This window comes from Trichinella spiralis, assembly GCF_000181795.1.
Source record: "Trichinella spiralis strain ISS 195 chromosome Unknown Scfld6, whole genome shotgun sequence".
Taxonomy (NCBI): domain Eukaryota; kingdom Metazoa; phylum Nematoda; class Enoplea; order Trichinellida; family Trichinellidae; genus Trichinella; species Trichinella spiralis.
This window is the reverse complement of record NW_003526945.1, coordinates 2,021,476-2,037,783: the sequence shown is the minus strand read 5'-3', so window position 1 is coordinate 2,037,783 and position 16,308 is coordinate 2,021,476. Positions and strand designations below refer to the sequence as shown.

General features: G+C 33.4%; 4 protein-coding genes across 4 annotated transcripts; 2 read left to right on the top strand and 2 right to left on the bottom strand.

Moving 5' to 3' along the window:
- The first annotated feature begins 802 nt into the window (after positions 1–802).
- Positions 803–3,123, top strand: Tsp_08130 (zinc finger protein). Its single transcript, XM_003373489.1, has 8 exons — positions 803–943; positions 1,295–1,372; positions 1,759–1,974; positions 2,046–2,155; positions 2,468–2,541; positions 2,624–2,681; positions 2,802–2,987; positions 3,048–3,123. The coding sequence occupies exons 1-8, from the start codon at positions 803–805 to the stop codon at positions 3,121–3,123; spliced, it is 939 nt and encodes a 312-aa protein (XP_003373537.1).
- A 7,282-nt stretch (positions 3,124–10,405) lies between these two features.
- Tsp_08129 (putative phosphatidylinositol 4,5-bisphosphate-binding protein SLM1) lies at positions 10,406–10,831 on the top strand. The gene is made up of 2 exons (XM_003373488.1): positions 10,406–10,476; positions 10,600–10,831. Exons 1-2 carry the CDS (start codon positions 10,406–10,408, stop codon positions 10,829–10,831), a joined length of 303 nt encoding a protein of 100 aa, XP_003373536.1.
- A 1,192-nt stretch (positions 10,832–12,023) lies between these two features.
- On the bottom strand, positions 12,024–13,189 carry Tsp_08128 (guanine nucleotide-binding protein G(q) subunit alpha). The gene is made up of 6 exons (XM_003373487.1): positions 13,072–13,189; positions 12,761–12,945; positions 12,568–12,695; positions 12,344–12,472; positions 12,130–12,259; positions 12,024–12,068 (listed from the first exon to the last, which is right to left on the bottom strand). Exons 1-6 carry the CDS (start codon positions 13,187–13,189, stop codon positions 12,024–12,026), a joined length of 735 nt encoding a protein of 244 aa, XP_003373535.1.
- A 177-nt stretch (positions 13,190–13,366) lies between these two features.
- Positions 13,367–13,886, bottom strand: Tsp_08127 (regulator of G-protein signaling 19). Its single transcript, XM_003373486.1, has 3 exons — positions 13,881–13,886; positions 13,694–13,854; positions 13,367–13,559 (listed from the first exon to the last, which is right to left on the bottom strand). Exons 1-3 carry the CDS (start codon positions 13,884–13,886, stop codon positions 13,367–13,369), a joined length of 360 nt encoding a protein of 119 aa, XP_003373534.1.
- Positions 13,887–16,308: the final 2,422 nt, after the last annotated feature.

Genomic DNA, 16,308 nt, shown 5'->3' with positions numbered 1-16,308 from the left:
AACATTAATTTCAATTGCCTTCCTTTAGCCGAGAAGTGCCCAGTTTTTTAAACTATGTAGAAACATTTCATACAAAGCTTTGTTTTAAAGGATTTTAATGTATTTTTAAATGTGTAGAAAACATTACTGAAAATTAATGATTAATATTAAATTTTCACTTTGAAAACTGATTGATTGATTAATTACAAAATAATATTTCTTGTAAATTTTGAAAAAATCATCAGAACCGAATGCACACAAAAACCATAAGAAGTACAGTTTATTTTCCAACCATCAGCAATATGGCAAAATAAAAATGAACATGAATTTCCATTACTTGTTTTTTTCTCTCATCAGTTACTTCTTAATGAATATGAAAATTGCAATCTTATGTTTCGCAATATCCTTTCAAAGTTGTTTTATTATTCATTTTCATAAAACAATTCAAAAACGCCCAATTAAAATAATCGGCAGTTCAGCTGATCATCATTTTACGTAAATATTTTTTCATATTTGACAAAAAGCATGTGTTTGGAATATTGAACTTTAAATTTACAATTTGTCAATTATATTGAAAGTGGGCTGCTAGAGTTGGATGAAAAACAGTTAGCCCAACTGAATGGAGATGCAGTCAAAGAGATGCTTATAATCTGTATCAAAAATGATCAATGGCTAATAAATGATACTGCCTGTTATATGTTATAAAACTGTCCAAATAATAGAAATTATTTGAATGCAACTTTTAAACGAAATATATTTTCAAATTTAAAACCTCTACACTGTTTATTTGAAAAATGTTCTTATAATAATATAGAGACTTACTATGCACTGTATGTCAAAACGTGTATTTGAAAACGATGCCAAGATCTTAAGCTTAAACAAGCAGCAGATCAGTATCAATCATAGGAGTGAAACCAACAAGATATCACCCAAAAGCAACGTCGTGCCTCTTACTAAATCTCAGGTAAACTGTACAGTATACTGTATTTTATGCTATACAGATTTTAGCTATCAATTACATTACATTACATTACATTAATTATATCCAACTTTATTAATAAAATATACAAACATTAATTTTATACTATTAAAATATTTATATCAATTTCGATTCGAAGTTTTAACAAGAAATAAAGGAAGAAAATTAATGATGCTCAAGCCTGGATTAAAAATTTTTCCCGATTATGGTCAATCATATATCCCTTTAGTACAGTTTTCGTCATTACGATAACAGTCGGTTGTACCGAAGTACCACCCTGAACTACTTCTTTTCTCGTCACCGGTGTCTCCTTGAGGTCTTGATTCTACATTTAAGATGAGTTCACGAATGAATCTTAAAAAAATAGCATGCGAATACTGTGGAAAACATTTTTCCAGAGGAACCGGCTATCAAGTAAGTACATCGATTATTATTATTATTATCGATTAAATTGTATAAACGATTGAATTATATTTTAATTTCGGTTGTTTTAAGATGTTTAAATATTAATTTTAAGTTCAGTACTAATTTATTTATCTTTTTCACATTGAAATAAATTTTCAAAAGGTCAACTTTCATAAGAGGGCATTAATGTAGACGAATTATTAGGCACCCCGAAGTGTATGATGTTGCTAAATGAGAAACTTGAAGAAAAATAAATTATTTCAAAATATTATGACGAACTTTACGTATAAATTCCTTGAAAAAAAATGAAAATTTACCTCAAACATTAGTAACGAAATATGAAAATTTCAATTTGACTGTTCTAATAATAATAACATCCCAAACAATAATTTCAGGACCATATCAATATGCATCGTAATATTCGTCCACATGTTTGTGAAATATGCGGCAAGTCCTTCAACAACAGTGGTGCAAAATCAAACCACATGCGGATCCATGACAAAGATCGACATTTTCGTTGCACATTGTGTGAAAGGGCATTTCCTTGGAAAATATCTCTGAAAATTCACCTAAAATCTCACCAACGGATGGGAGAATTAACTGATCGCATAGTAAATTAGCAGAACATTACATTAGTTACCGTTTGATGAATTTCATTATGTTTGATGAATTTCATTTTCAGGAGAATTATGTCGAAATTGGAAACCCACCGCGCAAAATGAGAAGAACCCGTGACAAAGCGCATAATTCCTCAGTTACGCGTCGTGAATTCACAGAACAAAAGAGAGCACGGTATATAACTAATTCATTGCTGTACTGATCCGTCATATCTACCCATTTGTATCACTGAAAACATTTTAAATTTTCTATTAGAACATACTTTATTACACTTCTACGCCCATATTTTTCCGAATATTTTCAAAAATACTGCTTACAACACTTTAAAACTATTATTAAGTTTTAAATTAATTTCTACTTGAACATGTTCAATAAGGTGCCGAATAAGTTTTCGTTAATTTTTTTCAGTGCAAATGAAATGCTCACAAATATCGGCATGTGAGTAAATTTTCAAATTATAAAGATAATATTTTGTCTTTTTCTCAGTAGGTACGATGAGATGTGTTTTAACGAGGAGGAATATGAAGAAAAAATTCTGCCTTCAGAAGTAGCGCTTTATGGTAAGCATCAAATCTGATTTATTTTCAGTAAATAGCAGTTGACTATTGCGTATATTATTAGAAAATAAAAAATGGTACGAAGAAATCGGTTATTTGGACTATACGAGCGGTACAGGAACGCTGGACTCAAGCTATATAACGTACGTTATTTATTTTCTTTAGTAAACTTTAATTATATATTCTCAGTTTTAATATTTTTCACTAGATACAACATTATTGGTCATACTGTACATAACTATAATAATGTAGCTTGTTTTTAGCAATGAAGAGTGGGCTAAGCCAACTGAGAACAAAACTGAGAAGAAAATGAACTTAGGAAGTGTGATTGCAGTGGCAATGAAATGCTGCTACGAAATACCATCTGCCGAAAAATGCTATGAACCCAAATTGAACATTCAGCATTTGGAAATAAAAAACAACTTTACTGGTGAAAAATGGAATCCAACGTATACCATTTTATGAGTGTGATCTTTCAGTTTTTGAATTATAAAAAATTTTCAAATTAGGGTGATTAGAAAGAAAACGTATCCGATGTATTTTTATGGAAATAGTGTCCGTTCATCTGGTGGAACTAGTCTGTAACGTCAACGGGAAATTTCACTGAGCTTTCGTTTTACCGTAATAGGCGATTATTGACCATTATTAAATTATGTGATAACTGAAAGTAAAGCATGCTTATATTTTTCGACTGCTCATTGTTGCACATGTGTTTTCATATAACTGCTTATATTCAGAAAGACAAATTAAAATATGGGATGGCCAAAGTTGGGGCAAACTTTTGCCTGAGTTCTGGGATTAGTTAAAAAAATCACTGATTCTTTTCTTTCACAGGTTAAAAATATTTTTTCTATGATAGGTTCACATCAAAATGCAGGTAATTTGCTAACGCAAATTAGAATTACATCTATGCATATGTCTTAAAATTTTATTATCTGTACTAGACAAAATATTTTATTCAACATTCTATATAATCTTAAAAAACAATAAATTACTATACATGAACCAGTAAAAATTGTAGAATAACCAACATGAAACTTAAAAAATTTTCCCTGAGTTTCAAGAAAACGCACAACTTCGCCAATTTTAAATTTACCTTGAAAGATATTGAAAAAAAAATTTTTTTAATGAACAAGACTGCGAAAAATGTGCGTACTGCGAATGTGAAAGAGGAATAAAGTCAGAGAGTCAACGACAGAAAATCAGAACTTTTCTGCTTGTGCTGTTGTTAATAAATATATTTATTAACATTCAAAAAAATTCATAAATCATAAAAAAATTTTAATTTTTATCCAATTTTTTGAACGAAAATTTTAACCACAGAAGTATTTAAACTGCATTTAATTTGACTGTTGCGCAAATGCTGTATCAAACTTAAAGTATGAAATGATTGTATTGGTAAATAAAAATTAATTAAAAAAATTTATATTCTACAAACAATATAGAACATTTATGAGCTAATTAACTTTAAAACTGTTTAAAAAATGAACTACTTTACTTGAAATTAGAAAATAACATTAGGCATTCACAGCGTTCTACAGGATGCAGAAATCAACTGTCTAATTTAATAAAAATTACAAGATTCACAAACAATCATGCGCATTAATGAAAAATATGTGCAATGCATCTGTGAAATTATATTTAAAAAACAACTAAAAATTGAAATTAATGAATTTGTACAATGCAGACAGTGTTTGATACAGTTCAAATTCTAAAATGTAAAAGTGCCGAATTAAAATAGGATACTTAATTTAAATAAAAATACTTCTTCAAAATGTAATATTATTTATTGCGAATGAATTATCATTTCGAAAGTATGTTTAGCCAAATATTTTAGGGATTGACAAATGTTCTGCTGTCATCTAATTCAATGAGAGCTTTTTCCACAGAACAATAATGAATAATTAATTATAAACAATAGATTTGAAAGGCAGAGCTTTCCGCTGTTAAATGGCGTCCACATACAACTACATGCTCAGTAATAAAATAAAACGTTTGTGGATAGAGAAAAGCAAAATGGAAAAAACAACAAACTAATTTATTTGAAAATAAAATGGGTGCATGTTCAGTTTGTTTGTGCTGTTGCTAAATTTTGGTGACTTGAACAAATATTATTAAACTTACGTTCCTATCTTGAATGGTGTAAATTTAGACAAGTTAAACAAAAGGAAAAAAGAAAGCACCCAGTTAGGAAACGACTTTACTTTGTTTCAAACATTAACACGCAAAATGTGATCTACAACAAGCATACTGTAGAATTTACAGTTCGTTTTATTACAGTAAGAATGAAGAAGCTTTATAAAATGAGATGAATAATCTAAAAAATATGTATAAATAAAAATCTGTTTATTTTTTGCACACTATCACTTTTTCACTCAAAAAAGAAGAAACAATCGTTTTCTGTTTGCTTTTCTAACAAGCTAATCGATTACTGTAATTGAATTAAAAAACACTAAATATGCGCATGATTTATTCAGCGCATGATGTGGTTGTAAATTGACAAAAAATAGCAACAATGAATTAAAAATACAAAAATAAATAAAACGTTTTGTTTTTCCACGAGAAAATTGTACAGACAAAAAAGTTGCACAAATTTCCAATAAACAGAGGGAGTGAGAGAGATAGAGAGAGCTGTTTGCCTGAACGTCTCGTCACATTGTCTAAGCACAGACAAGTAAGTAGCACGCACGGCCAAAACCCGCCCCAATTGCACAAAACACAATTAACACTTGCGCTTGAAAGCTTAAATAAAGTGAAAGCACGCTTTTGCCAAAGCAGGCCATTTGATTATCGATTTTAGTTTTCCCCCGCTCCACACATAAAATGTGCGACTTATTTATCATTACTAGCTGTTCTGGGTATTTTTTGCTGATGAAAAAGAAAAAATCAAAGGTTATAAAAATTTACAAACTTACACTCAGTTTGTGCAGAAAATTTAAATAATATGAATGACAATAAATAAATGAATAAATTTCTTACTGATATTCGTTGAACTTATTTGCCAAGTTAAATTGGCAAACAAAGCTGTCAGCGTTGTTGCATCATTCAGCAGTAAGCAGCAGCAGCAGCAGCAGCAGCAGCAGCAGTAGTAGTAGTAATAGAGTCTATCTATATCATTGAATAAGCAAATGTGTTAATGCATTTATTAAAAAATAAAGAAAAAAAATCTGTCAGTTCAGCTTCTGATTAAAAACTAAAAAGTAATAACACCGACAAACGCACCATTCAGTTTTACTTAAAGAAAAATATGATTTAAAAAAACAATATCCAATCAAACTGTTTTTACATAATGATTGATATATTACTTAAAAAATACTGGTAGAATAAATAAATAAACAAAATCAATCTATAGGAGGTATTTCGAAAAATAAAAATACCCCTTGTTTACTACTACTACCACTACTCCTTGCCTAATATTTCCGTGGAAAAATAAAATATATATATATATATACAAGATATAATATGCAAAAATTGATTAATAATAAATAATGCCGACCAAAGGAGTTTGTTGAGAAATGCAATGCAAGAAGAATAAAGTTGGAGTATGATGGTGTTGGAGAGAATGCAGAGAAAGAGAGACAGGGAGACTGAAATGACAACGAAAATGGCAACAATTGTACCGTTTGAGCAAATAATAAAGAAGCAAATTTAAATAAACGACGATCAGGTTGAATTGCCGCTCATCTTTCGTTCACTTTTCACCAGCAGATACTTTCCAGTGAAGCTGAAACTGATAACAAATGAAGAGCAATACGCCAAAAATGCGTGTTGTTGTTTTGGAAAATTATTCAAATATTGACTGAAATTAAAAATGAACGTTTCAAAACAAAAGCACTTCTCTCTCTCACACACACATACAGTAAGTAGCACCCAACCAGGGGCGAGAAGAACACCGAGATATGAATTCCCAATTTCCAATAGCCAAACTCTTCTTTTTTCTCTTCGTTCTGCCGTTATTGTTCGTCCTTCACATCCTTGTGTTCTCTTTCTCCCTGCCCCCAACTTTCCCTGCTTGGTCTCCTTCAGTTTTGGGACGTTTGTCACATTTCAGTTTGTCGTATTTCACTTCCTGTTCCAACATAATGCTGAACATTGAAGGAAAAAATGCACGCTCAACAGGAACAACAATAAAATTTTCAAAAAAATTTTCTTCTCGAAAAAATTATTACATCGATAAGACGGAATAAAGGTAAAAATAGAATAGATGGTAAAAAGAAGATAAATTGTAAATTTGAATATAATAAAAGAGTAAAAGGAAAATAAAAAAAATATGCAACGGCATCAACAATTTCAAAGGGTGGTGGCTATTTTTCTTCACTCACTTTCGCAGATAATTAATTTTCCAATTCGGCTTTCTTGATCAATTGAAGATAAAATAGAGAATAATTAAAAAAAGAAGAGAGAGAGAGAAGAGAAAAAACCGTTAACGGCTGTGATTTGGAAACAATTGTCTTGCCAAATCGACTGATCAAATGAAAAAGAAATTAAATTGAATTAATTAAATATGAATAATAAATAAATCAGAGCTAACGGTGGTGAAAAAATAGTTGCGATGCGAAAACAACGGCGCACCTATTCTTTACATGCACATACAAAAATATACACATTGTAATATTGTAATAGTGATACTGATACTGATATATATATATATATATATATGTGTGGGTGTGTCTGTGTGTGTGTGTGTATGTGTGTGTGTGTGCGTATGTGTGTGAATGGGTGGATGAATGGATAAATGAAGCCTGATTGATATTGGATTAAACAACCAGGCATGTGTGGACAGCAGATGAAAAATGAAATAAAAGAAATTAATGAAAACGGTAAAATGAATAATGATGAATAAAAAAAACGTATTATATGGAAAATTTCAAAAATTGATAATAATAATAATAATAATAGCGAAAAAAAATAATTGAGAAGAAAGAACATTGTTCTCATTTTTCAATTTCAAAAGAAATAAATGAATGAGAATTAAAATGGAAAAAGCTTACAAACAAAACATATGATTAATATCGAAAAACATTGTACATCGCGTGATGAAAAATTTGAATAAAAGAAACAAAACAAAACAAACAACCAAACAAATAAACAAACAAACAACATCCGAGTTTTCAGCTGAAATTCATTCAGCTTGAGAAGAAGAATAAACTCGGTGTTGTTGTTGTTGTTGTTGTTGTCGGAAGTTTTGTTTTGCTTTGTGCATTGCTTTGCCTCGCTTTGTTTTGCTTCTCCTGGCTACGGTAGCGTTTTTGAAGCATTTTCGCTTTGTCGTCAGTGTTTTCTTCGTTTCACTGGACTGCAATGACTAGAAGAGAAATTAAAGGGGGAAAAAAGCAACGGCAGCGCAACAGCACTTCAACAAGTCGGGACGAGAAGTGTGACGAAAAACAACGAATCGCAGACAAGCTACACAAGCCAGTCAGTAGTGATAATAATAATAATAATAATAATAATAAAATATTATTATTATTATTATTAATTATTATTTGCAGCAATTATAATACTGGATGCCCGAGCAGCACAAGCGATCAAACTAAGTTATATTCCTTCAGGTTGTGCTGAAGAATCGTATCTCGAACGGCTGCAAATACGAATCGTATATTTTCCGTATCTGAAAGATAAATAAATATTTGTAATTGCAAATCATTGCATTAAAAATTTTCAAATCTATAAAATGTAATGTGTATCTGTGTAAGCATTAAATTGCAACAGTTGAATATTTTTGGCAAGATAAATCAAAATATCGACTTGAAAAACAATAATACTGCACAGTGAAAATGTTCACAAGAGAATAATCACCAGTAGCAGTGAGGAAGAAATAAAGGAAAAGAACGACCAAATATATAATTGTTTGTCCAACATTCGGCTAGATGATCCGAAGTTGAATATAAAAATAGTTGTTGTTAGCTGCGGTCAATTTTTGCTTTGTTGGGTCATTTTAGCGCGTTGCTCGCCCAAAAACGAACTGCCTGCCAAATGAATTTAACAAGCATCTTTCACAACCATTGAAATGAATCCATTTATTCTGATTACTCGCGTTTTAGCCGTTTTAATTGAACTGCAATATAATTTTCGTCATCTTTGATTTCATCTTTTTTCAATACGGACAAACTGTACATTGTATAAAAGATAGTCATTAGCCGAATACATTGCAAGCTATAAGAAATATAAGCTGAACTGCTTTTCTTATCAATAGTGATATATCAAATTACGCTGGATAATATTGAAAAGGCAAAATTCTATTTCGCCTATCCTACCTCCCTCCCTCTCTTTCCCCGTCACCTCGTTTTTCATAACGCCATCTTCTTCTATATATTTCGTTCAACTTTTTACATTTGAATTGCCACTAGTAAATAAATTTGAAAAAATAAATCTTACTACACACATCACCACTCACGTACCTACCCTGCACACTAGGGGTACATCTCTATTTGAGCAAAATCAAAAATACTCTTTAAAAAATATCAGAGATAATATATTATAATATAATAAATGCGCCGTCTATTTAGTGATTTTATAAGTATAAAAAGAGTAATTTTCTTTCAATTTTTCAACCTGTCACTCTCAATCAAATTCAATCTAAGCCAACCGAACTTAAATAATTGAAACATGCTAAAGAAACAAATGAAAACCAAATAAAATACATATATATATATATATATATATACATAATGTGTGTGTGTGTGTGTCTACGTGTACGTGCAATATAATATGTATTCAAAATAATACAAAGTATATAACAACAGTGCTTTGTCAATAAAAAGAATGAATGCACACAAACAAACACACACACACACACACACACACACACACACAGACGTCACGTACACATTCACTGATGATCAACGATTCAGCTAGATATCAAGGGCAATAATTTTTCATCATCAGAATCGTCTGTCTGCTTAGACAAAAAGAGGAAAAAATCATTACCAGTCGCAACGCGCAACGCAGTCAACTAAACTACCTGCAAAGAGAAGTTGAGGATCAGAAAAAAAAGAAAAAATTGAAAATCACGTCAATTTGTATGCATGGACGTTTCAATTTTATTAATGCTATTCACATGGTTGTCTAATTTTCTTATTATTATTTATTGCAGAAATAAATCAAAACTTTCATCTTTTTTTTGTCCCCACCAACCTTTGATTGAATTATTGGAGAAAAAGGAAAAATTAAACAAAAACCTGCATAAAGGCAAATCAAGTTCAAAACATTACCAATACTACTGACTGGACGGTACACGTAATGAAATGGAAATCGAACATGTTACCACCATTCCCGGGGGGATATGCAGACATATGTTCATAAATCAATAAATTAATGCAAGATAAATCTGCGTGTGTGAACAGTGGCTGCTCTATTGCGCTCGTGCTCCGAGAAGGGAAAATCTGCAACCTAATCAAACAAACTGTGTCTGTCTGTCTGTCTCCCCACTCTTTACTCTCTCTCTCTCTCCCTCTACCAGCTCTCCCCCCCCTCTCTCTCTCTCTCTCTCTGCCTAATTCTAATTGCATGAGTCGGGATTTTTCGCTGTATTTCAATTTATTAGCTGTGTAAAGAGAACATTTAAAAGTGATAAATAAAAGTGAAAAGCAAGAAAGAAAAAGAAAAATCACTCGACATTAACGATTCTGAAACTTAGCACTGGCAAGGCACAGAAAACCGCTTCCATCAATAAAGTGCAACATATGTCAATAGAGCGCGATTAGCTAGCCAGCTAGCTGCTAGCTAGTTAGCTAGTAAAGCTGGGTGGGCAGCTAGCTAGCTGGCTGGCTGGCTGGCTGGCTGGCAAGCTAACTGCCGTCGCCGCTGCTGCCTAGTGTTCTCTCTTCTAGTTCTAGTTCGTCATCAGCATCATCTCCTGTTGTCGATGCTTTTCCTACTACCACCGCTGATGCAGCAAAGCAAAAATTCAAAAACAATATCTTTTTCTGATCAAAAGTGAAATGGAAATAGACTTCAAAACAACAACAACAACAACAGCATAAAAATTGCGCTTTAACCAAAAAAATACATAAATAAATAACCGAATTTATATATTATTTCATTGATCAAAAATAAAAGAAAAATCAACACGACCACTACATCACCACTGGCAGCAACAGCGGCAGCAGCAGTAGTACGTGTTACTTATTCCCATGGCGTTGCCGCCAAGCATCATGAACTTTGCATTCAGTCACTCAAATGTGCGCATAAAACAAGGAGGACATTATTTTCTTCTTCTAACCAAACACAGCCGAGCAATCAAGCAAGCAAGCAGGGCGAGCGAGCATACCTACTACTAAAAATTGACTAGATTTAAATCCCAGCTTTTTGCTTCAATAGCTCCAAAAGTAAAGTTCACTAAGACATAAGCACTGTGTAAAACTTGAAATAATAAATTTATGAGGAAAATATTTTCAAAAATTTAAGAAAAAAAAAAAAAACAAAATCAACCAAGCGAAGAAGCAAGCCGTCACGTCGCATTCGACGTGACAACAGACAGAATGTCACGCGTCTTTTCGGCGTCGAAATCTTTGTGGTGGGTGATCAATAAATTTGGTGGAAAAAAGAACAAAAAAATCTCTGTTAAAGCAGTGAATGAAAAAATTTGAAAACAATAATAAGCAGAAAGCAAAGAGCACGCGATTGCAAGTAGATTCGACGCAAACTAACGTGTATTTTAAAAATAGCTGATTGTTGGGTATTTCTATTTTTCCCATTTGTGCTCTGGGCCACAACAGATAATAATGAACGATAGCGCTCGTTATTAGCATGTTATTGTCGAAGCGTATGCGGTTATTAATTAGCATGGTCAACACAAGACGGCGGTTCGCTTGGTCACGTCGACCGACTACGATGAGAAAATACTGAAAACCAATTCCGCCCGAAGCCGGACTGAATTTTGGCCGATCAAACCCCATACTTACAGTACACCTTGGATAAGAGAAAAGCTTCCTTCTAACTACCTGTGGCGCAGGTGAAGTGCGAATAGATGATCTTGTCGGCATCGGGATTCAAATCGACGAACGTTTTCAAGATAAATTCCCGCGCGGCGATCGCATCTCTGGGTGGACCTAAACGTGCTTGCTTGTTGTGTAAGCGAACAATTGAAAACAAACAAACAAACAAAACGACAAAAGTTAAGGGGAAAAAAAGAAGAAGAATAATAATAATAATAATCACCATCGTATTCTGGAAAATAGTCGACCAAATGCGACGTCATAATTTTCTCTTCCAGCAAATCCTTTTTGTTCAAAAATAGGATAACTGAGCTATTTTGAAACCACGGATAGGTGATTATTGTTCGAAACAGCGCTTTGCTTTCTTCCATCCGATTCTGGTGTCGGTGTGGCAAAGTGGAGAGGAAAAAAAACACAAGCAAACAAGTCATCATTCGTCATCAATTGAAACAAATAATTGTAAAATAAAACAGCGCGTCACCGAGTGTAAGAAGCTCGGTGAAAAGGTCAGTTTCCAAAAAACGCAACACCGTGCTGTGAAAAATATCAATAATACCGGTAAAATAGAAATCCGGCAAGAAGAGAAACGCGCTTTCAGAAAATTAAAAAAAAATTTTTTTTCTCTTTAAATAATAATACAAAAGAAAAATACCTCGTTGTCGCATTCTACCAAAACTTGGTCGTACTCGGACAAAGCGACAAGAAACATTATTGAAGTGACATTTTCGAAACAATGAATCCATTTACGCCGTTCGGATCGTTGTCCACCGACATCGACCATTCTGATCAGAAGAAAATTTGTTTAATCACAAACAACCATCAATAAATAAATAAATAAATAATATATGAATATGCAAAACAAAAACCTGAAAATAATTTGCTCCAAATCGAACGGGTACTCGATAATGCCAGTTGTGGGGACACGAACGCGCAGAATGTCTTGCTCAGTAGGCAAATAGTTTGGCTGTGATATTCGATCTATGTCGCTGAGATAGCTACGACGGTAGAATAATATTTTTTTTTGAAAAAAAATTATTTATTAAACGTCACACGTATGACTCACTATTTGGCTGAGTCAGTCAGCTGGTACTCCCGCCGACGGTCGTAGACTTCGAGAATTCCTTTGTCGTTCCACAGATCTCTTATGTAGGAAACGTAAGGCTCTTCGAAAGTCGTCACCGACTCGTAATCTATGGCTCGAATAATAACTGCCTTTTCCTGGAATTGAAAAATGACAAACAAATAAACAAATAAACATGGACGAATAGAATTCAATAATGAACCTCGTTGGAAGGATCGCCGTATGGCACTTTCAAAGTATCCATGGCACGAATCATCGCCTGCATGGCCATAAAAATATTTTGAAAAACGACCCTAATCAATCCGCGCTTGTCCTCGTCTGAATAACCCGAACCGTGAATAATTTTCATCTGCTTAATAAATGTCGACTTTCCCGATTCACCAGTACCTAAAAGAGAGGCGCGGTAAAAAAAAAGAAGAGCAATGAAATAAATTAATAACAGGAAAATTTTCAGTTCACGAACAAACAACGACGACCAATAAATGACCAATGACCAATGAATGACCAACTTACCTAATAGTAATAATTTCAATTCACGCCTAGCATTTCGCTTGTCTCGTTGCAGCTGCTTCTCGATTTCGCGATTTATTCGCCTTTGCTCTCTGGCCTCTTCGCTGCTGCAGCAAGTCATCACAAATTCCTTCATCAGACCGTCCAACGCTACCGACTCATCAAGGAACGATCGCGTCGGGGAGCGTATTCAACGGTCCAACTGCCACTCTATTCCCTTTTTTACACTCACTGCTTTCTGATGATGCTGCTGCTTTTGCTAGTGGTGCTTGTCAACGGTGACAGTTACGGTAGTGGTTCAGTGGTTGTTGGGTGGTGGTTGTGGTGGCGGTGTTGCTGAGGCTACTAGTGCTAATAATGCTGGTACCGGTGGACAACGGCGACCACCACTGTGACGATAACTAGGACGACGACGACCACCACCACAACAACAACAATAACAACAACAAACAAACAAACAAAAACAACAACAAGGATAACAACGACAACGGCTACGACAAAGGCAGACGGCGAATTGAGGGAAAAAAGAAAATCAAATGGGGAAAATGCGCTTTGTGTTGTGCTGTTTGTTTGGTGCTTTTTTGCTTCTTGTCAAATAGAAACCAAACGACAAGCCAAACTGAACCGAACCGAATCGAACCGAACCAATTCGACGTGCTGGCGCAGTAGTTGCGTTGAGAGTTGAGGGCGAGTGAGCCGGAGGCGGCGTCTAGACTGGCGCCGGCGGTTCAGGAGGAACAACAAACGGCCACGACGCGCGTCGACACTGGGCAGGCGACCGGCGGCCTGAATGGCAGTTGAATGCGGCTTACGACCATACTTTGCTCACCAATGCCGGGCCCCGCAAGCGTCCGAACCCATCGTCAAGCTAAAGCATCACTGTTCGCAACTGACAAATTGGTATATAATCTGCGAAATCGACCAACAAGACAGCAAAGCAACACACCGATAGTATTTCCCATCACCAACAACCTAACCTACTTATCACTAATTAATACCAGCTACGGCCGGGCCATTTCTTTTCCCAAGCTATCAGCTTTTGTTCACCGACGACAATTGGAACAGAAAAATTTCCACAATAAAATTAAATTAAATTAAAATAATTATTTATTTTTTCTTCATTTTAATAACCAAAAAATCACTGTCAATATTTTGTTCAATATTCTCAATTGAAAATGGTGCTCTTTTCAAACAGTCCGAACAAACAATCAAACAGTCGGCGTTGCTCGTCAACTCGACTGACTGATTTTTGTTAATTTTATTAATTCGAAACGGATAATTTCAAAATCACCCACGATCGCTACTGGTCGGCGTCGCCGTCGACTCTGCGACACAGTTCATTTTCACTGAAACGTGCGTCTGATTTGAAAATAGTCCATTAATAAAAACAATTATTCAACGAAAATAAAACAAAAATACAACTTGAAAAATTCACAGTTATCAAATTTTAAATTTATTTTCATCGATTCTTTTTATTATTATTCAGTCGGCAGTGGATATTTTTTTTCTTGACAAATTTTCCATCTCTATTTCCATTTATTGATCAGTTCTTCTACTGATTTACAAATGTCGTGCTTTTTTCATATAAAATTTTAGAAAAAAAACAATATTCAAAAAATTCGACTATTATTTGGAGATAAAATTTTGAAAATTCATTTTCATAAAATGCAAATGCAATTAATTGATACCAAATGACGGTAGAGAAAGTGTTTACGAAAATGACTGCGCGTAAAATTACGTTCAGGCGTAAAATAACAAATAATTATTTATTTGGTAAAGTTGAACGATTTTAAACGCTTTGATGAAAGTATTTTTATGCCAAACTTATCGTCGCAAATAAGTGGTAATGCATACTGTAACATTAGATCGTGCTTGTCATATTGATGCGTACTGTACAAATTGTTTTGTTGGTTAGCTTGTTTTGTTTATTTCTTTGTTATGGAGATTGAATGCGGATTGCGGCCGGAGATTGCAAAAATCAATTAAACCAAAGAAGAATAAAACAATTTAACTTTCTGACAAGCTTCATGATTTAACAGTTTATCAATTTAATTAAAAATGATTGAAATGAAAAATCGATATCGTTGTCCAGCAGTAGGAGTACGCTTTTTGCACAACTGGGCACATACATACATACATATATATATATACATACATACATATGTATATTCGTTCAGGGAGAGAAGTCTATTGAATTTATAAATTGAAATTGTCGCTGAGTAGAGAGGGTTTGATTTTCCACTGCTTGTACAACACAACACTACCTTTGCAGCAGTTCATGTTCAAAACATTCACATCTTCGGAAAATAGAAATATTTGTTAAAATTTGAAAATCTATTATTATTGCTTAGCATCTTTTTTCCCGTTTGCAAATATCTGATGATCACACAAAGCTGAATCAATTGGGTTTTTGAAATTGTACCGCGATATTCAAACAAAAAGTGGAAATAATGTCGTGTTAATATTAAATTGACAATCAAATAAATCACCTGCATTGATACTTCGTTGTCGCCCTGTGCAAACAACACAACGTTCAACAAACTATAACTATAGTGACGTGTGTACGTTGAACTTTTTTCTGAATAAAAAATCTTCCCAAATGTGAAGATTATCTCACCTCTGAAATTTATCTAAAATGATAACAATAAAAAAAGAACAAGCAACTGCAACAATCGTTTGGATGGAAAAATAAATTTTGCACTGAAATGAAAATCAGAGTGGAGTTTTGATGGAAAATTATCAACGCATTTCAAAACGACAGTTGAAAATCATCCATCCACAGTTGTGGTTAGCAAAAAGTTCAAACAGAGAGCATAATTTTTGCACACGCATTTACTGATGAAATATTCACTCAAATGTTTTCTTTGTAATAACAAAAAAAACATAAAAATAAACGATAAATTACACACACGAAATGAGTTAAAAAGCTTTTTCCATCATTACAATTTCAGAAATAAGCTGAAAAGTTGAAATATAATATTTTTAAGTGTCTGAAAGGTATAAAACTGCAAGTTTCTTCGTAATAAAGAAAAAGATAAAAAACAGACAAATCAATAATAAAAATAGTGATGCTAACAATAGCAATAATAAGAAGACGAATAACAGTAACATCGTTCTTCATTTGAGTCACCACCTTCTTTGTTCCTCGTTTTTTAAGTATGTAAAAGGAAATTTAAGCAAATTTAAAAAATGTGCTCAAAATTTGCCTGAAACATATTAAGTCAAAACGCAAAGAAAAGC

What these genes read in the sequence shown, in the direction of transcription:
- Tsp_08130 (XM_003373489.1), top strand. Translation starts at nt 803, where the DNA reads ATGCACTGTATGTCAAAACGTGTATTTGAAAACGATGCCAAGATCTTA. An exon ending in GAGAATTAACTGATCGCATA is followed by an intron (nt 1,975 to 2,045) that starts GTAAATTAGCAG and finishes TTTCATTTTCAG; the next exon opens with GAGAATTATGTCGAAATTGG. An exon ending in CTGGACTCAAGCTATATAAC is followed by an intron (nt 2,682 to 2,801) that starts GTACGTTATTTA and finishes GCTTGTTTTTAG; the next exon opens with CAATGAAGAGTGGGCTAAGC.
- Tsp_08129 (XM_003373488.1), top strand. Translation starts at nt 10,406, where the DNA reads ATGCTTTTCCTACTACCACCGCTGATGCAGCAAAGCAAAAATTCAAAA. An exon ending in ATATCTTTTTCTGATCAAAA is followed by an intron (nt 10,477 to 10,599) that starts GTGAAATGGAAA and finishes CAAAAATAAAAG; the next exon opens with AAAAATCAACACGACCACTA.
- Tsp_08128 (XM_003373487.1), bottom strand. Translation starts at nt 13,189, where the DNA reads ATGACTTGCTGCAGCAGCGAAGAGGCCAGAGAGCAAAGGCGAATAAAT. An exon ending in GTCTACGACCGTCGGCGGGA is followed by an intron (nt 12,473 to 12,567) that starts GTACCAGCTGAC and finishes CTACCGTCGTAG; the next exon opens with CTATCTCAGCGACATAGATC. An exon ending in TTGGAGCAAATTATTTTCAG is followed by an intron (nt 12,260 to 12,343) that starts GTTTTTGTTTTG and finishes TCTTCTGATCAG; the next exon opens with AATGGTCGATGTCGGTGGAC.
- Tsp_08127 (XM_003373486.1), bottom strand. An exon ending in GTTCGGTTCGATTCGGTTCG is followed by an intron (nt 13,560 to 13,693) that starts GTTCAGTTTGGC and finishes CCTTTGTCGTAG; the next exon opens with CCGTTGTCGTTGTTATCCTT.